Source organism: Misgurnus anguillicaudatus, chromosome 19, assembly GCF_027580225.2.
Source record: "Misgurnus anguillicaudatus chromosome 19, ASM2758022v2, whole genome shotgun sequence".
Taxonomy (NCBI): Eukaryota; Metazoa; Chordata; class Actinopteri; order Cypriniformes; family Cobitidae; genus Misgurnus; species Misgurnus anguillicaudatus.
Window position 1 is genome coordinate 20,112,040 of NC_073355.2, and position 27,836 is coordinate 20,139,875.

Genomic DNA, 27,836 nt, shown 5'->3' on the forward strand with positions numbered 1-27,836 from the left:
AGAAAGCCTTTTGGTTCTAGAACACAGTCCTCTCTTGTTAATGGAAGAGATGATCTTCCAATGTCTCCACGAGGCTCAATGAGAAGAAGTCCTCCGTCTTCTCCTAGACCATCTATAAGGCAAAATGCTCAAGCTAGCCCTGCCCCTCCAATAAAATCTCGTTTCAGGCCAATCGGTAGAGGCAATCAGGAATCTTTTATATCATCAAGATCTATAAGGAAAAATTCTGTTTCACCACAACCATCTCTAAGGAGAAGAAGTCCTCCACTGTCTCCTACAGGTCAGCAATTTCCAGAGGAGAGATCTTCATATTCACCTCGCAGAGCCACATCTCCCATCCAAAGACCTACATCTCCAAGACCAATATCCCCTTTTGCTTCTAGGTCCCATCGTTCTCTGTCCCCATCAGCATCAGTATATTCCAGTAGAATTCAACATGGCCGAAAACATCTACCAACTCGTTCCTCCACACGTAGATTCAGAGGATTTGGAGGCAACAAAGTGCCAATGGGAACAGTAAAGCCATCACCTGTTAATCCAATTTTTCAAAAAAAGGGTCACCGTGGTACCCCTCAAATGCAAAATGTTGCTCCGTTTAGATCCTCTGTCCATAATGCGTCCATGGGCTCAGGAGCTTTGAATCAGAGTGCTAGATCTTCCCCAATCATGTTGGCAAGACAAAGTTCCAGACCAACAGGTTTTCAAGACTCAAAGAGATTTTTTCCACCCGGAACACCAAATCCACAGAGAGGTTTTCATAGACCTGTTGGGAGAGGGCGTCCAGTTGTCAGAGTACCAATAAGTCCTGTTCCTCTCAGGCAATCAATAAGAAGCCAAAATCCCCCTTTTGTTATGAATGCTCAGCCACCTTTTCCTCAACAGGTTCCTCAACCAGGAATACCCTCCCCACAACTGTCGATAAGACATGTACCAACCCCATGTCCATCACCTCAACTTTCAATGAGAGCTGGTTCACCAATATCTGTACACTCTGCATCACCAAACCTCTCTTCCACGATTCAGAGAAATGCTCTGCATAATCAAATAATTAATCGTGCTTCACTCAGATCACAATTTCCACTTGGTACTCCTCAGCCTCAAGAAATAGCCCAATTTGCCCAGACAGTTGAACAGAGGCCATCACCTTTACTAACAAATGCTTTACATAACCCAAATATTGCTGGTGCTTCCTTCAGCTCACCTCTTCCTATGTTTAAATCTCCAGTGCCTCAGGTCAACCGAAGTGTTTCTCCATACTCTTCTCCAGCCTTAACAAATGCATTACAAAATCCAATGATCCGTAATGCAACTTACAGCTCACCTCTCCAAAGGTCTGCTTCTCCGAGTACTGTAGTGTCACCTCAAGAATTTCAGGTAATAAATCAGAGCTCTTCTCCACTTTCTAATGCTTTGCAAAACCCTTACCTACGTAATGCCTCTTTCACTTCACCACTGCAAAGAAACACATCCCCATATTCTGCAACACCAGCTGCTCAGCAGGGACCACAGAACATTTTACATTCTTCTTCCGTGTTAAGCAATGCTCTACAAAATCCTCAGTTACGTGGTGCCTCATATATCTCACCTCTCCAAAGAAATACATATGCTCAGATGATGTCACAGCCTGATCAACAAACATCACTGTTATCAAGTGCACTTAAGAATCCTAACTTAAGGAATGCATCATATATTTCTCCATTACAAAGTCCAACACCTTTCCAGCAAGCACGAGAACATTGCTCCCCTCTGTCAAATGCATTAAAGAATCCAAGCCTTCAAGGTGCTTCTTTTCGGCTACCTGATGGATCAATAATATCAAAGAATTTAGGAGGACAAAAACAGGAGACTACATCTGTTCTGTCAAATGCATTGCAAAATCCCAATATTCGAAAAGCTACCTATAGGCTCCCAGATGGAACCATTATATCAAGAAATGAGCCAACACAACCAGCACCATCTCCTTCACTGTTGTCCAATGCTCTTCAGAATCAAAACCTTCGAAAAGCAGGTTACAGGCTTCCGGATGGCACACTTAAACCCAGAAGTGCTGAGCAAACAGCTGACACAGCAAAGTCCTCACTGTACTTAGGAAGTGCTCTACAGAACGTTAACCTACGTAAAGCTTCATATAAACTGCCTGATGGATCTCTCTTTTCTCGAAATCAGCAACCAGAACAGCCATCGTCGTCACTTCTTTCAAGTGCTCTTCAGAATCCTAGTCTCCGTAAGGCTTCCTACAAACTTCCTGATGGAACAGTTTTGACTAAACAGGAACCTGAGAAAACAATCTCATCTCATTTGTCAAGTGCATTACAAAATGTCGGTAAGGCCAACTATCGCTTACCAAATACCTCTGGCCTGTTTAAAAAACCAAAACCAGAGCAAACTCCCCCTTCAATGTTATCTAATGCCCTTCAAAATCAAAACCTTCGTAAGGCTTCTTACAGACTGCCTGATGGAACAATCATGACAAGAGGTAAACCAGACCAAAGTGAAGCAGCCACATCACCCTTTCTAGGAAACGCCTTGATGAACGCCAACTTGCGCAAAGCCTCCTACAAGCTGCCGTCAACACTGGGACTTTCTCCAGAGGACCCAAGGTATGCAGTGGTGACCCCACAAATTCAGGGTCAATCCGGTGAACACTGGGCTCAAAATCAAATAATAGATTATAATGAGCCAGATGATGTCTGGTCCTCAGAAAGAGTCCTCCCTCATCATACTGTTCAGAACCTGACAAAATGGTCCATGTATAGGGATGAAGAACTGGAGAATTTTGTCATCCCAGTGTTTCCTGACCAGGAGACAGGTAGCACAGAACCTGCATGGCTACCAGATAGGGAAGGTGAACCTCAAGGAAACTGGTATGACAAGGTAACTTATCTGTTATATAGTTAAAACAAGATCAAAATCGTCAAAATTCACCAATTTATATATTTATTTACTCAAAGTTTCAATGAGTGGAATTGTCATAGACGTATATTCATATGAGAAATAATTGTTTTAAAGGGAAAATCCTGCACAAGTCAGATAACTGCAGTAACATTCCTATTTGCATTAATGATGCATTGTGTACCATATCAAAAGTCAAACTCAAAACAGGAACATACTGTGCATCAAAATGAATCTCAAACACCAGCTACAGTATATTACAACAGCATACAGGTATCATGAATTTGAAGTAAATACATTCTTAGAAAAAAGGGTACAATAGTTGTCACTGGGACGGTACCTTTTTAAAATGTCCTAATGTATACAATTTTGGTATAGATATGTACCTTTGATGAACCAGTATATCTATGTGTATATTTGAGGTACCAATATGCACCATTCAGGTACCAAAGTAAACTTTTTGTACCTTCTTGTACCTTTATTTCTGAGAGTGTACAGTGCCAAAAATGGCCTCATCATGTTGATAAACAGTTTTTAAAGAAAAATTACTTACATGATTTTTGTCTTGTACTAAAAATATGTTTTTAGATGTACTCAATTCGAAGTCTGCCCACAATGTTGTACCGAGAATGTGCAGAGGAGGATGGGTTTGAGGACATGACACAGCTTGAGTATGAATCTTTTAAATATGTAAATGCTAAATAACAGCTTTGACAAATACCATTTCATTAATACTGAATAATGGCATGTTAAATATCCAGTTTCCTATATATTTCATTAAAAATGTATTTTACGTTTGAATAAAAAATGTATGTTCATAAAGCATTAAACTCTCTCTCTAGAGAACTGCATGAAGGTGCTGTGTTATTGAATTTAAAGAAAAGGTTTGAACGCAATTCGATATACGTAAGTACATTTTGTAGCCTTTTTTCTATTTATTTATTTCTAAATAAATAGGAATTCTGCTAAAGCATGAACTCTTCATTTTTTTGTTTTTATTCTTTAAATATTTTGAATATACTGCTTTTCTTGTGGCTTTACAAGAAAATTTGTGTGAATTTTAAACAGAAACATATTTTAAGAACAAATTATGAAATGCACCATTTCTTTCTTTCAAGACTTACATTGGAAGTATCCTGGTGTCTGTAAACCCCTACAAGATGTTTAACATCTATGGAACAGACATGGTTTTGCAACACAAAGGGCATGCACTTGGAGAAAATCCACCGTAAGCATTCATTCATTCATTTAAACAATTTGCAACAATTTGTATTAAACACATAAATGTTACTAAAAATTAATTCCTTATGAATCACTTCCTTTTCTTTGCAGGCATCTATTTGCTATCGCAAATGCTTCCTACACCAAAATGATGGATGCCAAAGAAAACCAGTGCATTATTATTAGGTAAGATCAAAAATGACATGATGTAGAGCTACAAATAGTAGAGCACAACATTAGTAGAGAACAACATGCATACTGATCAAATGCACTGTAAGTCATTCACCTGAAGGCATCTGGCAGTTTGTAGTTGTAATCCACAGATGGCATCACATGTATAGATTTATCAAGCACTGTTTTTAGAGTATATTAATGATGACACATGAAAGTAGATGACAGAATTTGAACATCAAATTCACCTCAGTTACTCTTTAAAGCTAATAGAACCATCAGTGTCAGTTCTACATTACACAGCTGATCGTCTGGAAAACTTTAAACCTATCTCTGACGAAGATACCTGTAAGGAAAGACTACTGATGGCTAGGCTATGATTGCACCACCAGATCACGTCTCTGTGAAATGCACCCATGGGTGTTAGGAGGCAGTCACACTTAAGCATTCAGTTTCACTTCTGTCTGATGATCAGACACCTAACTCATTACTTAAGTGCAAAGCAAATGACAAGGAATCGCTTCTTCGCATGGCAAGTCACATTCATTGCCCATTTACGGTGCGAGTAAGGAGTTAAGCAGGTAATTGAAGGGATTACAATCACTATGTGGTCAAATGTGTGTTTATTGTCTTTCAGTGGGGAGAGTGGCTCTGGTAAAACAGAAACCACAAAGCTGATTCTCCGCTACTTAACTGCAATACATCACAAGCAGAATGTCACACAGCAGGTATGAGTTTAGCTCATGAAGACCTTGCCAGACATACCTGTTTATGCACATTTTATAACTCTGACTTTCCCTATGTTTTTGCTTTTATATGCTTGGATACAGATTGAGGTATTTTGATGTGGTTTGTGATACATCTACTGTTTGTGTTTTAACATTAAAGCTGCTCTTATTAAAGGGATAGTTCACCCAAAAATGAAAATTCTGTCATCATTTTCTCATTCTCATGTTGTTCTAAATCTGTATGAATTTCTTTTTTTCTGATAAACACAAAAAAAACATATTTTGATAGATGATGGTAAACACACAGATGATTGTAACCTTTGACTTCCATAGTAGGAAAACAAATATTATGTAAGTATTGTGATAAATGATGAAGAAGATATTTTGATAAACGATGGTAAGCACACAGTTGACGGTACCCATTGAATTCCATCGTATTTGTTTGTCCTACTTTGGAAGTCAATGATTCTAATCAGCTGTGTGCGTACCATAATTTATCAAAATATCTTCTTTTGTGTTCATCAGAAAAAAATAATTCATACAGGTTTAGAATAGAGCTGCAACTAACGACTATTTCTTCTGTCGACTAATCTAGCGATTATTTTTCCGATTAGTCGACTACTCTAACGACAATTTTTTATTATTAATAAAGTGTTCTTTTTGTGATTAGCTATTTAATCTGTTGGATAATCTGTTTTCTACTCTCTGTCTGATCTGACAGTTATTGTTTGTTTTATTGTATTTTAACACAACTGAATGCTATTTTCACATATTATCTGTTCTGTTGTCAGACATATAGGGGCGGTTTCCCAGACAGGGATTAAACTAGGCCTAGACTAAAATAAATATAAGAGCTGTCCAAACTGAAAACATATTGCACTGACATATCTTTAAATACATCAGTGCCCTTAGTTTGGCCTCAAAATGCACACAAGTAATGTTTTTAGTAAGGCATGCTTGTTAAACTAATTATATTTCCTAATTAAACTAAGGTCTAGTCCTGTCTTAAGCTAATCTCTGTCCAGGAAACCACCCCAAAGACCCAATAACCTTGTGTTTAATCCAACCAGCTGTTACTTTAACTACTAAGTTACTAAAATCTTGATTTATAAACGCGCGCACAAGAGATGCACCACCTAGCGCTCACAACAATAAATGACGCTGTTTTAAATGAAAATAAAAATGTAAATGTTGCGGCCATTGTTGATTTTGTGGCGCACACAAACAAATCAATGAATGGAAAACACTGCCAGGAGCAGAAGCCGCCATTACGCGAGATGAATGTAAACAGCATGACGCGTCGACGCATTTTACGCATGTCAACGTATTTTTCGTAGTCGATGTAATCGATGACGTCGACGCGTCGTTGCAGCACTAGTTTAGAACAACATGAGGATGAGTAAATGATGACAGAATTTTCATTTTTGGGTGAACTATCCCTTTAATATGCTTCAAATTTTGCATGTATCTGCTCCGTACTTGCACCCTAGTTTCTTAGTTAGACTTTCCAGGTGCATGCTTACGTTTATTTTTAAGCTTTTTTAAATATTGTAATGTACAAATCATGGCTTTATTCTTTAGACATTATTATTCTTATTGGCTTAATCTACAGATTCTAGAAGCAACTCCACTTTTAGAGTCATTTGGAAATGCCAAAACTGTACGGAATGATAACTCAAGTCGATTTGGAAAATACATGGAAATTTTCATGGAAGAGTAAGTCCATATCACCCAGCGAGAGGAAGCACTTCTTTAGAGTGACTTTACAATTGAAAGAGGATAAAAGGGTCAAGAATAACATGATGCTGTTTCAAATGACTTTATGTTGGTACATGGGTTAAGTTGCATATTACATATTAATGGATGTCTGATTTTCCTGCTCCAAACAGAGGGGTAATCAGTGGTGCCATAACCTCACAGTATCTACTTGAAAAGTCTAGGATTGTGTTTCAGGTATTCTTTACAATCCTAATAATGTTTTTTAATAGACGGTTTCAGCGGCAACTACATAAACAAATAGCTTTTATGGCCCAGACTTCAGCAAAGAAGAATCAATAACAAGTCCCTCGATTATTTTTAATAACAAAACTAAATAAATAAAAGTCAGTTACGTTAAAATCATAGCTAAAGTGTATCAACCATTACACTGAGCAAACATTACTGTGTAAAACGAATGTACCCTGCTGAAAAAACAGAATAGACCAACATAATTCCCATGCTGGTCCATGCTGGTTTGGTGCTGGTTTAGCTGGTGGTCGCTAGCAAACCAGCACCAAAACACAACATTACCGGTATGCTGTTTTTTAGCAGGATATACAGTGTTACAGATCTTTAAATTCTTGCCTGCATGGCTGCCAAATCCTCACAACGGTGATCCACCATCTCCCCTAGTCTTTTGGAAACCGAAACATTTATACTTCCCACAAGGTATTTGCTCCAGAGGTCCATTTAAATCGCTAAGCAGACCGATAAACAACCACAGACCGGAAGATAACTTTAGGCCAGGCGGTTTTGGCCATAGATATGTACACTAGACGTCGCCTTGGCTACGGCAGTTCATTGGACCGAATGCGTCAAATAGAGCCGCCATCTTGAAACAGGGGAGCCCCGCATCAGCGTCATTGTAGGTAATGTTGTAACGGAAATAAAATTACCATAAATCGTCATGAATGCGATTTTCTTGGTTTTCTTTTGGTTCGTTTCAACAGTCAGACATGTATATAGCATTGAGTCCAGAAAAACATTAAAGTTTTGATATTATGAAAATCTGCATATAGTGCATAGTGCTAGTAGGCCTAACATCCAGTCCGGCATCATCCATGAATTCGAAGTACAGGCGGAGATAGCAACTTAACCTAGATACTTCCTATGACAAGACCCCTGTTCCAAGATGGCGGCGGTTTTGCGAATGCTTAAAACCCCAAGGCGACATCTAGTGTATATAGCTATGGGTTTTGGCTAGAAGAGTTTTGGCTAGAAGGGATACAACAAACGCTGAAATCTCACGAGATGTTGGGGGTAGGATTAGGATTAAAACAGCGGTTCTGTCTAGATGGGATACAGCTACGGCCTAAATAGCGTGTAATTTTGGGTTTAAGGTTAGGTTTGGGGGTAGGTTTAGGATAAAACAGCGCTCATCCGACGAGATTTCGGCCGTTGCTGTATCTCTTCTAGCCACAATGGTGCGATACGCGTCTGGTCTGAACTTTACTTCCGGTTTCAGTTTATTAATAATCTGACTAGTTGCTAAATTGAACTCTTGAACAAATACCTCATCAAAAATCACAAATGTTTTGGTTTCCTAGGTAATCTACGTGTTGTTTATTTTGCTTGTTATACAAATAAACTACCTTTAAAATACTTTGTTGTTATTTATTCTTAGCGGAGTCTACCAAAAGTTACGTGTTAACTACAAAGCCGCTTGTTTATGTTGTTACTGCTGAAACCGTCTATAAATAGATATCTATAGATCTGAATAGTTCTCATTGACTTGTTTTTCTTTCTTAGGCCAAAGATGAAAGAAACTATCACATTTTTTATGAGATGTTGGCAGGTCTTCCTTTAAAACAGAAACAGTCGTTTTACCTTCAAGAGGCAGAGACGTATTATTACCTCAACCAGGTGAGGCTGTGCTTTAATAAGCTGACTAGACGATTGTAGTAAAGTCTATTTATCTTACTCGTGTATGCTTTGGTAAGGGTGGAGACTGTGGGATTGTTGGCAAAAATGATGGAGAGGACTTCCGCAGGCTCATAAGCGCCATGGAAATACTTCACTTCAGTGCCGAAGACCAGAACAGTATCTTCAGGGTCCTGTCTTCCGTCCTCCACCTAGGAAATGTCTTCTTTGAGAGATATGAGGTAGAAAGAAACTCAATCAAATGGAAATCCAATGATGTTCCTTGTATTAAGTTTTGTCCATATCTTGACAGACTGAATCTCAGGAAATGGCATCAGTTGTGAGTGCTCAGGAGATCAGAGTGGTGGCTGAACTTCTGCAGATCTCCCCAGAGGGACTACAAAAGTCCATCACTTTCAAACTCACAGTAAGAAAGGCTTGCTTGATGAGGGATTTGCATATTCTATTGTTGATATATTGTATAAGTCATACAATTATGACTGGCTTATTCAGCCGAGTAGGTCTTGAGGTGGCTGTGTGTGTTTTACATGAATACTGTTTGCACTCGAGGATAACAGAGGTGACTCACCTCTAGACCTCAAATGAACTGCTGGCAGGCTTCATGCCAAGACCCCACGCCAAGTATCAGCATACTGTTAAATAGGTGATTCATAATTTTTGTTGTTGTTTGAAATATGAGTGAAATGCCAAATGCTCAGTTCCCCTATTTGACCAAATTCTCCACAAAAGCCCCAAATCGCTTAGATAGAATAACATTGCAAGTTGATTATGGCAGCGCAGCAAGCCATGTTACTATGGCAACCGTGTAACCCAGTCAGGGAAAACCCTGTGCAGAACCTGCAGTCATTTTAGCCTCCCAGCTTGGCCTGTGTTACAGTCCCGTGGTGTGTAGCAGATATCATTCAACCCTTTGCAGGGGTGACACCAAGAGGTCGATTGCAGCATTTACCCTGCTTTACTAATCAAGACATTTTGGAGGAATTGCAACATCTCCACAACCCAAAAAGCAGTTTGACTACGAAACACTGTGATCATAAGTTACATAGTAAGATTTTATCATTTTGTAAGTAGAACTAGTGTATATTTAAAAGAAAAAAAAACATACAGGAAGCATTTGCACTCAAAAAATTGAGGGTTGTTTAAAATATGGACCAACCCAACCTGTTGGAGTGTAATTCAACATACTGTGTGCTGCTGGTTTTTTTATCCCATTGTTTGGTCAATCATAAACATTTTGGGGCAGATTCCTGGACAGGGTTTAGATTAATCAAGGACTAGGCCTTGGTTATATAAGGACATTTAAGTAGTTTTTACCAACAAACCTTACAAAAAACATTACTGGTGTGCATCTTGAGACAAAACAGTGGTAATGATATTTGTTAAGGTGCAAGTTGTTTTTCAATTAAGGCAGCGCAAACATGCATTTTAGTGGGACTAGGATAAGCCGTGTCCGGGAAACCACCCCATTATTGGTTAATTTAACCAACGGCTGGGTTTCTTTCTTTTTGATACAACGCTGGGTTGAAAACAACTCAGCATTTAGAGTGTAGGCTTATTTAAACCAGTGGCTTTGTTTGTCCATATTTTGGTCATAACCATGAGCTGAAACAATCCGGCATTTTTGAATGTATTATTTCTGTGCCACTAGCAGCAATAAAATACCAGCAATCAGGCCAGCAATCAGAACCACTGCATCCAAATTGCCTACTTTCATACTATAAAGTAGGCCAAAATCAAAGTACCCTGGCTAACCTACTACTTTCAGAAAGATTTTGAAGTGTGCATTCGATTATGCCGAGTCCCACGGGAGAAGAGTCTTCATATTAAAAAATATTGTAAAGCAATGGCGCTGTATTCAATTGTAAATACATAAGGGAAAACAGTCGTTCCTTGTGTTTAAATTGCACTTGTTTAGCAATCATCCAAGTTAATGGCTTCCTTGTTGTTATGACCAGGTATGTCAACATGGCGGATGTACTATGTCTGAATTTTATTCACACTGCCCATATTCATACTATATATAGAACGTACTGTTTTAACGGTTGATGAGTAGGCACTTCATGTAAATGAGTATGTACTGTCACAGTATGGATTTCTGAAGCAGGCACAGTGCTACTACAAATCTACGCCACTGGTTAATTTTGGCTAGTCAGAATACTCAAAACAACATTGGCACAGTGGCTCAGTTCGAGTGCTATTGCTAAGAAGGTCCCCGGTTTGAGCCCCGGCTAGGTCAGGTGGCCTTTCTGCGTGGAGTTTGCATGTTCTCTCTGTGTCAGCATGGATTTGCTCTGGGTACTCTGGTTTCCTTCCATAGGCCAAAACATGCAGGTTAGGTCAATTTGAGATGCCAAATTGCCCCTTTCCCAACATCTATGTGGATCAACTTCTGTATGGATTAACCAGTTCTTTCCATGAATATATCCATAGATGCTGAAGTGGTGTTAAAGCAGTGGTTCTCAATCCTGGTCCTGGAGGCCCACTGCTCTGCACATTTTGTATGTCTCCCTTGTTTTACACAGCTGATTCAAATCATCAGCTCATTAGCAGAGATCTCATTGTCTGTCAGATAAGAGAGACATACAACATGTGCAGAGCAGTGGGCCTCCAGGACCAAGATTGAGAACCACTGTGTTAAAGGGATACCCCACTTTTTTTAAAAAATATGCTCATTTTCCAGATCCCCTAGAGCAGGGATGGGCAACTTCGGTCCTGGAGGGCCGGTGTCCTGCAGAGTTTAGCTCCAACCATAATTAAACACAACTCAAGCAGCCAATTAAGGACTTATTGGGCATACTAGAAACTTTTAGGCAGGTGTGCTGAGGCAAGTTGGAGCTAAACTCTGCAGGACACCGGCCCTCCAGGACCGAAGTTGCCCATCCCTGCCCTAGAGTTTAACACAGCCAATCTCCGGGTCTGGCGCTACCACTTTTAGGATAGCTTAGCACAATCCATTGAATCTGATTAGACCATTTACCATCGCACTCAAAAAATAACCAAAGAGCTTCGATATATGTCCTATTTAAAACTTGACTCTTCTGTAGTTGTGTACTAAGACCAAAGGAAAATTAAAAGTTGCGATTTGGCTAGGAACTATACTCTCATTCTGGCGTAATAATTAAGGGCTTTGCTGCCATAACATGGCTGCAGCAGGCGCAATGATATATGCAGCAGCCAAAAATAGTCCCCTTGGTAACTTTCAATAGCTGGGGACTATTTTCGGGCACTGCGTAATATCATTGTGCCTCCTGCAGCCATGTTACGGCAGCAAAGTCCTTGATTATTATGCCGGAATAAGAGTATAGTTCACATCGGGCTAGAAAATCGCAACTTTTAATTATCTGTCGGTCATACTACACGATGTAACTACAGAAGAGTCAAGTTTTAAACAGGACAAATATCGAAATCTTTGGTGATTTTAAGCGCGATGCTAATGGTCTAATCAGATTCAATGAATTATGCTAAGCTATGCTTAAAGTGCTAGCGTCAGAACCTGAGGTCAGCTGAATGGATTTCAAAACGGTAAAAATCAAATGTTTAACTCTACAAGAGCTGGAAAATGAGCATATCTTCAAAAATAGTGAAGTGTCCCTTTAAGAATAAATAAACAAACAACAGAGCCATAATGCATACATTTTTTTGGGTTAATTGAGTTACAAATGGCTTACTTATAGGACATATGTGAAAATATTTAAACATTAAAGAACACTAACAACACCAACTTTAACTCTAATATGAGAGCAGAATGATATTATAGAAACCAGCTAAAGTTACGAAAGATGATCCATGAGTCCGGTCCTGTAGTACTACAATAACACAATATATTATTTATTAGGTAACAACTCTTGCATACTGCTAAACTACTGTTTTAGTCAAATTAATTTCATTACCCAACTCAGTCAAACCAAAAGTATGATTTTTCAGATGGCTCGTCCCATTCAAACCTGAGAATTGTAGCATTGTATTCCAACATTTAATGACTTCCGGTACAGCTTCAAAAAAAAGCATCCAGGGTGTAAATGAACAAAATGTTATCAAGATGAATCCTTGTTAACTCCTTTCTTCTGATGGAGGACGTGAACGTGTCATATTCTGTTTCAGCATCTTACATCAGATCTTCAGAAGTTTAATCAAAAACCTTTGATATGATCCTTTTCTTGTTTCAGATAAGCCTTTGTCGCGGTTTGTCAAGTATACAGCTAGTACTTGTCAATGTTCACAGTCCCATTACCAAGCTGAAATGTGCTTTAGGCTGATACTCATGATGGTATAGTGTGACATCACTGTGAGCTATTCAATGTAATTCAGTTGATTGTTCTAATTACAGGAATCAGGTCCTCAGTATGTAACAGGAGAGGACGATAAACAAAGCAATTTCCCTCAGTTCAATTCAACTTGACAGTGATCTTGTGGTACCACTGGGCTTGGCTTTATCTGATGAAACCATTAAAGCCTTGCTTTCAGACACTGATACCAGAATTTTATCCCACTGAGAGACACATATATCCAAGCGAAGTGAATGAAGTGGAGAATTGTTCTGACACAATGTTAAATTATTTAATAAAAGTTTTTTTATGTAAAAGTCTTAATTACATTAGTAGAATGGGTTTAGTGTTGTGTGGCAACAACAATACACATATTGTGCCATATCATCTTCACACATCCTACTGATGGTGTCTTAGTAACATGTACTTATTCTATATGCTCTTATAGGAAACTATGAGGGAGAAGATTTACACCCCACTGACTGTTGAGAGTGCAATTGATGCCAGGTGAGCTTTTAAAAAATGGAAATCATACTGCATTTTCGTTTTGATGTTAACCATATACAGTGTACCTTTGTATTCATTTGCTCTCTTAATTATAACAGAGACGCAGTTGCCAAGATCCTGTATTCCCTTTTGTTCAGCTGGTTAACAGATAAAATAAATAAGCAGGTTTATCCTAGGAATGACGCTTTGTCTATCTCCATCCTTGATATCTATGGATTTGAGGTATAGTGCTGTAGTTTGTATGCTTGCGCATAAAGTATTTGCAAAATCTATTGTGGTAAAAATCTGTATCAATGACATTTTGTCGTGCTTTGTAGGATCTTACCTTCAACAGCTTCGAACAGCTTTGCATAAATTATGCTAATGAATATCTTCAGTTCTTTTTCAACCGGGTCATTTTCAAGGAAGAGCAAGTAAGCTGTTCTGTTCGCTCAAATCCTCTGAGATTTGTAGGTTGGTGGATTGCCTATAGCACGTGTTAATGATTTCCTTCGAATATCCCAGGATGAATATAACACGGAACAAATCATGTGGGAAGAGGTGCCGTTTACTGACAACCAGGCCTGCATTGACCTAATTGCAGCAAAGCCTCATGGGATACTCAGAATTCTTGATGATCAGAGCGGTTTTCCACAGGTATCATTTTGTCAAAATGTTTATTGAGGTACTTTAGGCGTACCTATTAATTAGGGTGACCATACGTGCCATTCTTCCCGGACGCATCCCGTCCAGGATTTTTGTCGACCGCATACGTCATAGAGGATTATTATTATTATTACAGAAAAACAACCGTTACATTTTAAGGTAAGAATGAAACTACGATTGTATATCTTATGTTTTTAACTGAATGGCGTATGCGGTCAACAAATACGACGGAAGATGCACCGAATGGGATGCGTCCGGGAAGAATGGCACGTAAGGTCACCCTATATTAATAGGCTTTATGCCCAGCTGCACTACTTCCTGAACTTCAGCCAGCTCCTTGTTTTCTGTCTGCCATTATTGGACAAACTGATTATTCCAGGTGTGTCTGAGTATTGTTGTTGTGACTACTGAGGTCAGGCACACCTGTATTAATCAGTTTGTCCAATAATGGCAGACAGGAAACAAGAAGCTGGCTGAAGTTCAGGAAGTAATGCAGCAGGGCATAAAGCCTATTAACCTATAAACTTTGTTGATTATTTCTTCTAGGCTACAGACCATACCTTTCTTCAGAAATGCCACTATCACCATGGCAGCAATCCACTTTATTTCAAGCCAAAAATGCCTCTTCCTGAATTTACTATTAAGCATTATGCTGGGAAAGTCTCCTATCAGGTGCATTTAAACAAATTGTCTTCAAATTATTCCTCAATGAAATATTACTTCTGAATGCGTTAACTTTTTTTAATCTTTTACAGGTTCACAAATTTTTGGATAAGAATTATGATCAGGTTCGCCAGGATGTTCTTGACCTTTTTATTAACAGCAAAAATAAGGTAAGACTTAAATGACCATTAACTACAGGAACTAAATGAAAAACTGAATCTGAATTTCACTGTGGCTTTAGATGGTTGCAAATCTGTTCATGAGCTATGCTGAGGTCCTCGGCCAGCAGAAATCAAATGCTGGGAAGAACAGCACAGTCACACGGAGACAACAAGCCTCAACGGTGGCGGCCAAGTTCCAAATTTCGCTCATGGAGCTTGTTGAAAAGATGGAGAGGTAGAGCAACATATCTTGGAAATACAAGAATCTGTTATTTTCTTATAAAATCAGTAACAATGCCAGTCACTCAGCTAGGAGAGTACTGCATTAGCAATGCCAATGTCATAGGCTGCGTCCGAAACCACCTACTTTCATACTATATAGTAAGCGAAAATCAGTAGGCGAGGCGAGTAGTAAGTCCGTATACATAGTATTGCAAAAACAGTATGCGAAAAGTATGTGGATGTGTGCATACGACGGACACTTCACTATCCCATGATGTCCCGGGAGAGGAGTTATCCCACAAAGAAGAAGAGGCTTTGTCGGGAGAAAGCGGCTGGATTCGCGCTGGTATGACATGACGTGATGATGACAACATGGCAGATCTAGTATGTCCGAATCTCATTTATATTACCAGGATTCATACTATACAGTACCTACTGTTTTAACGGTCAGTAAGTAGGTACTTCATCTCATTCAGTATGTACTGTACAGTATGCGCTTTCGGATGCAGCCATAGATTCAAGTCTCGGGAAACAAATTTACTGATTAAAATGTAATGCATTGTGTATTAAGTTACTTTAAGTTGACTCTTTATGGCAAAATTTTAAATACTTCCTCATATGTAAGTCGCTATGCATAAAAGTGTCCGCCAAATGTGTTTAAAATACCGTAATGCGTTTTTTATTAACAGAGCCAACCCTTATTTTGTGCGATGCATAAAGCCAAACCAAAACAAGGTAAGAAGCAGCAGTCATTGAGTTCATTGTTGTTAAACTTTTAACAATGTCTTGGCTGAAATTGCTGAGTGTTTATAAAACTGCAGGAGCCTGGTGTTTTTGACATGGAGCTGGTCAGTGCCCAACTATGCTATTCTGGAATTCTGGAAACCATTCGAATCAGGAGAGAGGGCTATCCAATCAGAATTCCCTTTGATGTTTTCCTTTTCAGGTAAGAGCTTAAAGCTGATCTTTTTAATAGACCCATCCACTTTCTGTTTGTTAATAGAAGCTTTGTTAATTCAATTATGTGGTTATATTTAGATATAAATCACTACTGGGCCTTAAACAGCCTCCTCCTGCCAATGGTGAAAACTGTGTCATCATGTTGCAAAAGCTTTGCCCTATAAAGCCAGGAGCATTTCAAGTCGGTGTCACTAAGGTGAACATGATTTTAAATCAATTTTAAATCAAAAATAATTTTTAGATTGTTGGGTAAAATTGTTGGGTAAACTGTCCTTTAAATGTTTCTGTTGTTTCACCTCCCACCTCTACAATGGCTGTATAGGTGCACTAGAACAATCCTTCCTAAAATGCATGAAACTTTCGTTTGCAAAGACGTGAAACTCACCGAGTGGTCAGGGGTGTTCACTGATATGCTCACACAAAAATCACTGCAAAAGACGCCCTCCAACAGGTGTTTTAGCATTCTTTGTAAACTTGTGGACCTATTTTTCCAAACGCCTCACACCCGTATATTCTTCCGTTGAGAGCTTGAATAATAGACACTCCAGCCCAGTTGGTGGCGCTAATCCGCCATTGCCAATTGCAAGAATACAAACAACGTTTCCGGCGGCGGAGTAATACCGTACCTCACAGCACATCTAATACAAGTCAATGGAGTTAGACAAAAACTACGATAAAACCTGTTGGAATGCGTCCTTTGCAGCGATTTTCGTGTGAGCATACCAGTGAACACCCCTGACCACTCCGTGAGTTTCACGTCTTTGTAAATGAAAGTCTAATGCATTCTATGAAGGATTGCTCCAGTGCACCTATACAGCCATTATAGAGGTGGGAGGCGACACAAGAAACACCCGAAAATTCTCGGGCCAGCATCATATGTCAAACTTTCAGTCAAAACCGTTCCATTTCATCATAAACAATCTAATAAACAGGGTTTTAAGTGTAAAATACAGAACTTGTCATTTAAATATACATGTAGCACTGATTAACACCTCTTAATGTTTGTTAGTTGTTCATGAAAGAGAATATTTACTTCCTATTGGAGAGTAAGAGGGACAGAGTCAGACATATAGCTGCACTGACTCTTCAGCGATACACAAGGATGTTCTTCGTGAGAAAACGCTACAAATCCTTTCGCATGAAGATCATACGATTGCAGGCACATTGCAGAGGCAATCTTGCAAGGTACAAACCTTCAATTCTCTCTCAAATATCTCTTCTTCATATTGGTACCTCAGAGGGAAATATTGGTACCAAATGTATACATATCTGTACCTAAATGATATTAGGACGTATTGGGACCAACTTTTTTTTTAACAATATTCATACATGTGCTTCACAGGAAACAGTTTGCAAAAAGGAGAGCTTACCTTGTGAAATTTCGCTCTTTGGTCCAAATGTACATTGATCGTAAGCGATACATAAGGGTAAGAACGGTCCTTTTTTAATAGTGATCAGGCTGAGGTATAGTACCACATTTAACTGTTTTCTCCTTTGATTTTAGTTGAGATATGAAGCCAGAAGAAAGGCACAAGAGGAGCAGAGGAGAATAGAAATGGTTATAACGGCATTCTATGTATTAATGAACCATGTTTTGGTCTGTGTTAAATTTATATTTAAGGAAATAACCAGATCAGAAACTTCACGCATCATTTTTATGGAGTTTTGGCACATTTCTGTATATATACAGCAGTATATAGATATACAGTACCACTATTTTGATCATTGTTTGCTTGGCTTACAGTTATGCTTTATTTGCAGGAGCTGTCAAAACGAGAAGTGGTCAACGTCACTCATCTTGTTATTCCAGCTGAACTCGGGGCATTGCTGCAGGCAGCCGCAGGTACTGGACGTGCGATTTTATGACTTGTTAAAAATACTGCACACAGGCCTCACATCTCACCTCTGTGTTTTTAAGGCGGTAGAGAGCTCCATTCAGATTGCCTGGCTCTGGTTCAGGCTCCGACTGTTCAGGTGGAGTCCCAGTTTACGCTGCCTCTTGACATCAACAACCACACCATCTCGAAATTTGTTCAGATTTACTTCAATGTAAGACCTTATGTGTTCAGGATTAAAACATGCTCCAATTGTTTGCTCTATATATGTTTTGATTACTAAATTACTTTTTTAGGAGCCAAAGTTTGGAATGTTAACTGCACCACTGAATGCACCCCTAACCCACATTGATGATGATCTTAAACACGAGGCTGTAGATGTGTTTGTCATGGTACAGTTTAATACATATTGTTAAAGTTTTTGTCTTTACTCTCACTTATACACACAACTAACATTATGTTATGCTCTTTGACTCAGATCTTGAGGTTTATGGGTGACCCACATCTCAATGGTGTTCAAGAGAATTTATTTGGAAACTACATCATCCAAGTGGGACTCAACAACCCTGCCTTACGGGATGAAATTTTGTGTCAAATTGCCAATCAGGTTTGGAGAAACCCCAACCCAGACAATTCAGAGAGGGGCTGGCTGCTGCTTTTAGCCTGTTTGAGTGCATTTGCACCATCAACTAAAATGGAGAAATACCTATTGAAGTAACTAAATTTTTGGTATTCATACCAGGGCTGCAAAATCATTGACCTAACTAACTGAATTAAAAGATTTTTGCTTTTGTATGCCTCAGGTTTATCTCAGACCATGCTTATAATGGATTCAAAGCTGCCGGCCAACATAAGTTAATACAGGCCATGCAGAAGTCGCTGTATGGACCAGAAACTGCAAGGACTTATCCACTGTCCCTGCTGGAATGGACGGCCAATAGGAAGAAAGCAAATATGGTTTTGCACGTGCCCTGTTTTGATGGTGTGTATCAGCGTTTCGCTCGCATTGTTTGAGTTTTTGCCACCAGGCAATGGTTTCCAGTAGGCTGTAACGATTAATCGATTCGGAATCGATTTCAAATCGATTATGTGTTGCATGCACAGCTTGTGTGTGTACTACGGTGTTTTGGTCACTACAAAGTCCTTATCAATTTAAAATCATTATGAGTCTGAGTCGTTTATAACATGCATTTAAAAAAGCTCAAAATATTTAATATTAATATATAAAAACACTCAAAATATTCTTTATTATCATGAAAATACCTGAAACAATTTGAAGAACAGCGATATAAATATCCTTATGGACATTTCCTGGAATAGCGTTTTTAATGCTTCTTCTTCTGTGGCACAAAGGGAGTTTCTGCACGAGAGCGCCCCCTGGCTTTGGGATGTGCCGGGATTTCACTGTGATATTGAGAAAATGCGCATTTGCACGATTAATCGTTACAGCCCTAGTTTCCAGTAATGACTCCAAAAAGGAATAGGGTTACATTAAGATTGTATGCATTTATTAAAATGCACAAACTAGACGTTTTTAGTAAGGGTAACAGTAGTAAATGCATTAGCTAACATCAGCTAACAATAATCAGTATAGTTTTTTGGCATCTTATTAATCTTTGTTAATGTTAGTTATTGGCATAGTTGTTCATGTTAGTTCGTTGTGCATTCACTAATATTAAAGGGACATTCCACTTTTTTAAAAAAAATATGCACATTTTTCCAGCTCCCCTAGAGATAAACATTTGATTTTTACCGTTTTGGAACCCATTCAGCCGATCTCCGGGTCTGGCGCTACCACTTTTAGCATAGCTTAGCATATTCCATTGAATCCGATTAGATCATTTAGCATCGCGCTAACCAATAACCAAAGAGTTTCAATATTTTTCCAATTTAAAACTTGACTCTTCTGTAGTTACATCGTGTATTAAGAACGACAGAACATTAAAAGTTGCGATTTTGTTATACTCTCATTCTGGTGTAATAATCAAGGACTTTGCTGATATTACGCAGCAGCCGAAAATAGTCCCCTTAGTAACTTTCAATAGCTATTTTCGGGCAGTGCGTAATAGCAATAAACCTGCTTCAGCCATATTACAGCATTTTTTATTATTTTTTAGCGCAATGCTAAATGGTCTAATCAGATTCAATGGATTGCGCTAAGCTATGCTAAAAGTGGTAGCGACAGACCCGGAGATCAGCTGAATGGATTCCAAAATGGTAAAAATCAAATGTTTAACTCTAGGGGAGCTGGAAAATCAGCATATTTTCAAAAAAAGTTGAATGTCCCTTTAACATTTACAACTTTTAATTTGAAAAATTTGCTGAAATTAACACGACTTAAAGCAACACTGTGTAGTTTCCATGTAAAAATGACTTACAGCTCCCCCATGTGGTTGAAAAGCACAACATTGCCTGGTATCAGACACTCTTCTGCAGGCAGGGGTGTGCTCTACCCTCCACCGCCACTTTCAGAGTGTGCTTGTAGCAGCTAGGAGGCTGTTCAGGTTGCAGCAACAGTACAATTTGTCCAGTTAAAAGTTGTTCTATCACTGAAATAATTTTAGAGACATTATTTAAAGGTAAAAATAAACTACATAGTGTTGCTTTAAGATAAATAAATACTGTAGAAATATTGCTCATTGTTAGTTCATGTTATCTATGTATTACCTAATTTGAACAAATACAGCTTTATTGTATTATGTTAACAAGTTTTTTGTGGCATTTATCATCCTTATCAGTTAAGGATGTGCATCCTTTAGTGCATCTCCCAGACAGTGCCCAATCAATCTTAACAAACCCTATGGAAAAATATAAACATACATTTGAAGGCATGCACTAGTTAGAAATAGAGAAAAACAATGGCCTTTTGGAATGAAAATGCATACACAAGAATGAGTAGTCTAAAAATAAAGCTGCTTTTAGGCACTGAAAGGTGCTCTTATCACTGTAATCTCAATCAAACAGCCTGGCAGGTTCTTTTGTGCCTCAAAGTCCTCTGAGACAATTGTGTTACACTCAGCTGTATCAGATGATACCTGATCCATGGTGCTAAACAGAATAGACAAGAGTCATGTGCTACATTCACTCATACACGCACAGCTGTTAAATGTCATGCTATATTGACAGGTACATCATTCTTGTGCCCTGTGCACTCATGGACCAGTGGAGAGGAGTTGGCTGCTGATATCCTACAGCACAGGTACACAATCAAGTGACCTAATTTAGCTATTTAAATCTGATCTATGGATGTTAAGCTGATGTATGAATCAGTTCCCAGTCACACTATCCATACTATGCACTTACAGTAACATATGTCCTATATCCAAGTTTATTCAAAAACCTCTATGCTCAACTTTATCCAGTTGCTTAAGTGCTGTATTGTTTATATCTCTTATTCTCAAATGGAAGCTCATTAATATGCTGTATTGAATGTCATTAGTCCATGGTTCTTTCTTTCGGGCACGTTAGGATATGTATAGTCCCTCCATTACTTTTCCATCTGTAATTGAATAGATCCATTAATTGGCTCCACAGGGGTGTGACGGAGGCTTGGAAAGGCTGCTCGGTTATCATGAAAGAGCACGGACAGTGGGCGGAGCTTGCAGGGCACGATTACGTAATGGATTTGATCGCAGACATGGAGCTGATGAGAAATTTTCCAAAGCAAAAGTCCTACTTCATCATTTCAGCTGAGAGTCCTACCAGAACCAGGCCCAATGCTGGACTGTTAGTGTCTACATAATTCACTGTTACCCCATTTTGTTTCCAAATTCAAATGCTGTTATTTTTTATTGTACAGTAAAGTAGCAAAAATATAGACCATTACACAGCTCTTTTCAAACAAGTATAAATCAAATTGACCCCAGTCCCAAAACAAGAAGAGCAAACAAAATACAATAAGTGGCGGTTTCCCAGACAGGGCTTAAAACTAGTCCCAGACTACCTTAAATGATCAAAAACAACTTGCTCTGACATAGCTTAAAATATATCAGTGCAAGTGTTGTGTCTCAAGATGCACAACAGTAATGTTTATTTTTAAATTATGCTTTTAAATATGACTCAAATATAAGGCCTAGGATTAAGATAATCCCTGTCTGAGAAACCACCCCTAAAACTATCAAAAAGGCTTATTGGTACTTTTATGATTCTCTTTAGTGTTTGAGAGCTGTGTTCAATATAAACTGTGCTTGAATAGCAAGAGCTGCCTTATAATTCATAAAAAAAAATGAACTACCTGTTTAACAGAATAAATAGCATTGGCTTTAAAGGAAAACACCACAATTTTTCAATATTTTACTATGCTCTTACCTCAACTTAGAAAAATTATTCTCAAATCTTTTTTCAATGCGCGCAATTGATCTTTGTTAAAAGATCACCAGGTTTTATTTTGTGCCACCATACTTACTCGTGTAACTACTCATGTAACAGTCTTTAAATAGGAAAACATGGAAGTGTTTGGTGGCTTCTAAATTCATCCCTGTTTGGATCCTAAGGAATGAATGGGGCTAGGCTAAATGCTAACACATTCATGACACGCTGTACAAAGATTAGGTGCACACATTGAAAAAAGATAGGTATGAAGTAATTCGTCTAAGATGAGGTAAGAACATAGTAAAATATTGAAAAACGTTTCCTTTAAAACAACATGAGGAGTTTTTCAGTTTTGTGTGAAATATTTATTTATTTACAGGGATAGTTTACCCAAAATTAAAATTCAGCCATTAAACTCATTTACACTACCCATATTTTGAGGAATGTTTGTAACCAAACCGATCAGTGGCCCCATTGACTTTTCCTATATGGAATTCAATAGGGCTTCTGATTGGTTTGGTTACAAACATTCTTCAAAATATGCCTCATACATTTTTAAAAGTGAAGCTGCAGGCTTTTTGATCGCCCCTTGGTGGCTGGCTGCAGGACAAGTCAAAAACCCCGCCCTCTTCAAATAAATAACACTTCCAAAAAATGTTTTTCCGAAAGATGGTTATGGTCCTTTAAGGTAGTTGTTATCACGCCGATATATGTTCAATTGTTGATTTTTGGTGATAAGCAAGCTAGTAATTTGATGTAACAGAAACGGGGCGTGTCGCTATGATTGACATTTGTGATTGACAGCTTCTCTGAGCGGACTTGATTCAGACATTGAAGATATAACTAACTATTCATTTTTCGATTTCTGTGTTATTTTCACATCGACAAAATGAGTTGTATTAAACTCACTTTATTTTAGCAAGCCAGTCAAATGGGATGTTCAAGGGGTGTGGTTGAATTGGGTGAATTGATATCGCGGCTCCACCTCTGGGCTCCACAGATGATTCTTTGTGCGCATGCCCTGGCTCCAAACTGACGTTTTTGTGTAACATGTCAGCGCCCATTGATGGACATTTTACATTCAGTTAATTAAAACGGAAGGAAGCAGGGTTGCGTCATCAATCTTTTTTTACAGTCTATGTTATAAACATTCCTCAAAATATCTTCCTTTGTGTTCGTCAGAACAAAGTAATTTATACAGGTTTGTAACAACATGAGAGTGAATAAATGATAAGACCTTTTTTTTGGGTGATCTATCCTGAAATGAGTTGTATGCCATAATATGACACATGGTCCTCTATTGAAATTTAAAGTCTACTTTCCATGTACTTTCGTATGGCACAAACTGTGAAAGCCTAATGTTACATGATATGTGTTTATTTAAAGTGATCAGAAACGAAAATGCTTATGTTGGCTGATGTTTTGGCCTCAATGTAAACTTCCACAGGGCTCTGTTTGGAAGTGGATTTGATTCGGATGATGACAGCTCACTTCTGCTCCCCCAGACGATGCCTAGCTCCAACCTCCTAGATTCAGATGGATATTACAGTCATGGTCAGCTGCTTTTTACTAGCTTTGCCTGAAAGTTCATTTAAAACAAAAAATATTTTCTCCCTCTTACAAATTTTCCATTTTCCTGTGAACTGTCACTTAAACATTCTGTACTTGTGCATACATTTTATTTTCAAATGCTATGTTTTTTGCCTATAACCTGTGTCCAACCGATAGATTCGGACTTCAGTGAGGCCCCAAATCAGAAAGGCATGGACAGATATCTCGACAGCCTGTTTGATCCGGTGCTGTCTGATGTTAATGGGGTGAGTCTTTTCTAGTTTGTTCCCTTTAATTCGGTTAATGGGTTTTAAACAAGCGTAAGTGTAACCAAATGAATATCATTTAGACATTTAATATATCTATTAACCTGAATGCCTAAAGAAAACAATTGGTCATTTGATCCTCAGAATGAGATTTTGAGTATATCAGATGTGCTCTATTGGCACCAGATCTCCTGCGTTGAAGGTGATTAAGTTACCAGTTTACCGTATTTCTCACAGCATTGACTTCCACTTAATTTCTTGCCATTGTCTTTTTTATTTTGTATGGATATAAAAAATATTACATGTACAGCACAAACTAATTTATATGTTTTTGGTAAATCCAGTAAATAAATGATTGAGGGCACCTGCTGAAATAAACCCAGGTATCTAAAATTGTCCCTTTTAGATCAAAAAACGACAATTTGTAAGTTCATAAACTGTTATTTTCTGAAAACATATACACTGGTGAATAGTAAACAAGGCTGATGTGGTCTGGCCCCTGTTTTATTGCACGCAGTAAATGTGCCACGCTCCTCTTACAGAGTATAAGGTACTCCCCTGCATAGGAGATTGATTTCTCATTTAATTGAGCTGGGAAGGGTCCAGCTCAGGTAAGAGCCTGTTTTGTCTTATTTGCCATGCAGGATATGGAGAAGTCATCCAGCATGTCGAGCCGTATGAAGGGGGCTGGTGGGATTGGAGGCCGGGATGGGGACCTGGACAAGCCCCTCACCAACAGACCCTATCCCCCAGGACTGCAGCCTGGTGGTGAGCTTTGCATCCATTCTCATTTTGCTCTCTCCTTACCACCTATCAATTATTCACTGGTACCCTGGGTGCAATTAATGCAATGCAAGCTAAACATTTAGACCTGCAAATTGTTTTTAACGGCTCATTTTGTTGCTACTTTGTTGTTACTGCTTTGGTGGTTTTTAGTGACCGTGGCTTTTGGTGATTGGTATTCTGTTGTGTATGCAAAAAATGCAAGCGCTGGAGTCACGGTGTGTCTCATAACATGCTGTAAATAAATTACATAAGGTGTATTTTATTTTTAGTGCTATTGTTAACTTTTATTTAGGGTTTTCAAGTCATGGATATTCTGGAAAATCTAAGAAATTAAAAGTCATAGATTTTCCTAGTTATGGTCTGAGATCTGAATTTTTTTTTAGCTATAATAGTCAGAAAAAATAATATTTTTGTACCTTTTCTGTCACTGGAGTGGTGCGCTTTTTGTACCTTTAAGGGGCGTGCACACCAAAGCTTTTACGCCTGCGGCCAGTGGATGTTTTCAATTGTTTCCAATGGAAGCTCAGCGTTTTTTTAAATTAGCCAGCAGTTAGCGGTTTTTCCGCGCTCGGCGCTGAGCGTCGAGAGTTGAAAGAGATTCAACTTTGAGTAAAAAGCTCCCTCGTCAATGTCAGTTCTCACACGGCCGTCCAATCACAGTGGAGGAGGGGCGGGACAAGTATCAAAACAACTAACCGGATCACAGCTCAAGTATCACAGCTACCAAAGCGTTCAGATGAAGAAAGCTGGCACTCAGCTGAAAAAAAACAGCTAGCATTCGGCGTTGTTCAGGCATTTTCAGCCGCGTTTAAAAGTTTTGGTGTGCACAACCCCTTATGGGTATACAACACATTGAAATGCTGTACCTTTTTTGGTACAATGTTTATACCCTAAGAACCTATTGGGTACAAAACATTTAACTGTACCTTTAAAGGTACACATTAGGTCCTAGGTACAGTAATGTAGCCGAAAGGGTACAATATTGTATTATGTTTTGTATACCTGTAAAGGTACAAACTGGAACCTTAGGGTACCACCCCAGCGACAGAAAAGGTACAGTTTTGTGTATAATACCATAGTAGCACTTGAATTGTCAGTAAATCCTTCATTTGAGGACATTTGCTACACAAATTTATAATTTTCATATTTACAAATGATTAATCAGTGATGCAGTCTGAATCAAAATAATTCCTAAAAATTATTAGAAAAGCAACGAAAAAACATTCAGTGATCAGAAAAAGGGGGAACCCTGTTTAGACGTAGACGTATCTGAATGGATTTGGCACGACCTCAAAATCATAACCAGCTAACTTGCATAAAATCACATGATAAGGCTTTGACAAAGAGGTCATCGGTTACCATATTTACTGTTCTCAGCGGTGCCGGTTCTACCTGTTATGGGAGGAACAATGATGCCACCTATACCTATGCCAGCCATGACCTCTGTGCCTCATGCACCTGCCCCCACCTCTGTGCCTTCAGTAAACCCAATACCTTCAATGCCTGCTATGCCACCTTTGCCTGCTATGCCAGCTTTCCCTACTCTGCCACCGATGCATGATATGTCAGGTATGGATGCTGCGTTGTTCATGTGGGCACTGACTGATTCTGCTTGGGTGGCGGGTTTAAATATTTTTTACTGATCTGCTTTTCATGAACATTGCATTTATTTCTTGGTTTGACTTTAATGTGGCTCTGTAAATCTTTAAAGGTGTCGATCAATCGGTGTTAGCACAACAGCAGCAAGCTATCATCAACCAGCAAGCCATCATAATGGTGAGACTTTTCACATCATTTTAACCGTCAAACAAATAGTGTGTATCTCAAATTCAATGTTTTTGTCATCAGTACAATCATCCTTGATTTTATAGTTTGATAGCCACTTTCATAGAGCATAGCTTAAACTTGTACAACTTTGAACTGAATGTGTATCACAGGCTCAGCAGATGGCAATGCAAGCCATGGCCCTCCAGCAGCAGATGTATATACCAGCTCCCTATTCTGGCCAATCCAGTCCTGTGAGTATTGATTACAAGATCTCATTAAATACCAATACGTGAGAGAATTGATTCTATTAATAGATCGGTAGACTACATTGGCATTTACCTCTACTGAAAAGACCAGCATAAGTAGTAACCACCATTTGTAGTGTTTTGGATGATTGTCCCCACCATGGGATGCTGGTATGTGGGTGACCTTGGAAATTCATGCTGAAAAGTTGAAAAGTTAAGATCATTATTTCTAATCATGATGTGTCTTATTTTAAAAAGACTAAGCAAGAAACTGGATTTGCTTCCTTCAAACAAGCCCCCGTTTCCCCAGCACAGAAACCTTCATCGCGGCAGCACAGTATGTCTTAATATCAGGCAATTTATCTTCATTCCTAGTTTGATTGATAAAAGTGACTCTGTTTCTTTGATATGTCCTCAAAGGTCCGACGAGGAGGGATCCTCCACCCGAACATGTGGTGAGAGCTAGCATCTCAAACTCAGAACACTTACAACCGAGTCACAACATCAAAGACATCATCAAACAGTACCAAGCTAGCCCTGTAAAACCAGTAGAGCCTCCTAGGTGAGAAACTAACAATTTTTGGTACTTTGCAAAGAAACTACCATGAACTACAATTCAAAGAAAGCCAAAGTTTATCCTGACCTTTAAATGTATGTACATCTTGCACTAACCTGCTTGTGCAAATCCTCTGGGTCTGATGTAATACAGAAGGGAGGCTAAAGTGTTTCTGAAGAAACCAGACCCACATGATGAAGCTATGATGATTCTTAAGGACCAGATGAGTGCTCCACCTCCACAGGTAGATGAATCAAAGTCTGCTTACAAGATTAACAGAGAGAAGTCCATATTAGTTCAAATATTACTCAGTCCTTCCAGAAAAACGTGATTATGCGATTACATGATTCAATGCATAATCAGCCATAGTCATAGTCATATTTATGCAGGGGCCGCATTTTTTCAAATACGCCACACTTTCGCCTCATAAATTGCAGATTTCTGT

At 38.8% G+C, this 27,836-nt stretch overlaps 1 protein-coding gene across 1 annotated transcript in view; it reads left to right on the forward strand.

The window, feature by feature from the left end:
* Positions 1-27,836, forward strand: part of myo15aa (myosin XVAa) — a 55,796-nt gene that overhangs the window by 12,508 nt on the left and 15,452 nt on the right. Inside the window, exons 2-40 of the mRNA XM_055191446.2 lie at positions 3,481-3,563; positions 3,735-3,798; positions 4,011-4,120; positions 4,225-4,299; positions 4,922-5,012; positions 6,625-6,728; positions 6,902-6,965; positions 8,520-8,633; positions 8,711-8,872; positions 8,944-9,057; positions 13,365-13,423; positions 13,522-13,645; positions 13,741-13,836; positions 13,928-14,059; positions 14,615-14,740; positions 14,824-14,901; positions 14,973-15,127; positions 15,804-15,849; positions 15,936-16,060; positions 16,153-16,270; positions 17,084-17,259; positions 17,417-17,501; positions 17,579-17,632; positions 17,836-17,917; positions 17,993-18,123; positions 18,206-18,301; positions 18,388-18,623; positions 18,713-18,891; positions 21,036-21,108; positions 21,444-21,635; positions 23,668-23,774; positions 23,949-24,037; positions 24,682-24,805; positions 26,201-26,392; positions 26,535-26,599; positions 26,761-26,841; positions 27,094-27,172; positions 27,256-27,397; positions 27,545-27,635. Coding sequence (XP_055047421.2) covers positions 3,481-3,563; positions 3,735-3,798; positions 4,011-4,120; positions 4,225-4,299; positions 4,922-5,012; positions 6,625-6,728; positions 6,902-6,965; positions 8,520-8,633; positions 8,711-8,872; positions 8,944-9,057; positions 13,365-13,423; positions 13,522-13,645; positions 13,741-13,836; positions 13,928-14,059; positions 14,615-14,740; positions 14,824-14,901; positions 14,973-15,127; positions 15,804-15,849; positions 15,936-16,060; positions 16,153-16,270; positions 17,084-17,259; positions 17,417-17,501; positions 17,579-17,632; positions 17,836-17,917; positions 17,993-18,123; positions 18,206-18,301; positions 18,388-18,623; positions 18,713-18,891; positions 21,036-21,108; positions 21,444-21,635; positions 23,668-23,774; positions 23,949-24,037; positions 24,682-24,805; positions 26,201-26,392; positions 26,535-26,599; positions 26,761-26,841; positions 27,094-27,172; positions 27,256-27,397; positions 27,545-27,635 — 4,314 coding nt within the window. The remainder of the gene's footprint in view (positions 1-3,480; positions 3,564-3,734; positions 3,799-4,010; positions 4,121-4,224; positions 4,300-4,921; positions 5,013-6,624; positions 6,729-6,901; positions 6,966-8,519; positions 8,634-8,710; positions 8,873-8,943; positions 9,058-13,364; positions 13,424-13,521; positions 13,646-13,740; positions 13,837-13,927; positions 14,060-14,614; positions 14,741-14,823; positions 14,902-14,972; positions 15,128-15,803; positions 15,850-15,935; positions 16,061-16,152; positions 16,271-17,083; positions 17,260-17,416; positions 17,502-17,578; positions 17,633-17,835; positions 17,918-17,992; positions 18,124-18,205; positions 18,302-18,387; positions 18,624-18,712; positions 18,892-21,035; positions 21,109-21,443; positions 21,636-23,667; positions 23,775-23,948; positions 24,038-24,681; positions 24,806-26,200; positions 26,393-26,534; positions 26,600-26,760; positions 26,842-27,093; positions 27,173-27,255; positions 27,398-27,544; positions 27,636-27,836) is intronic.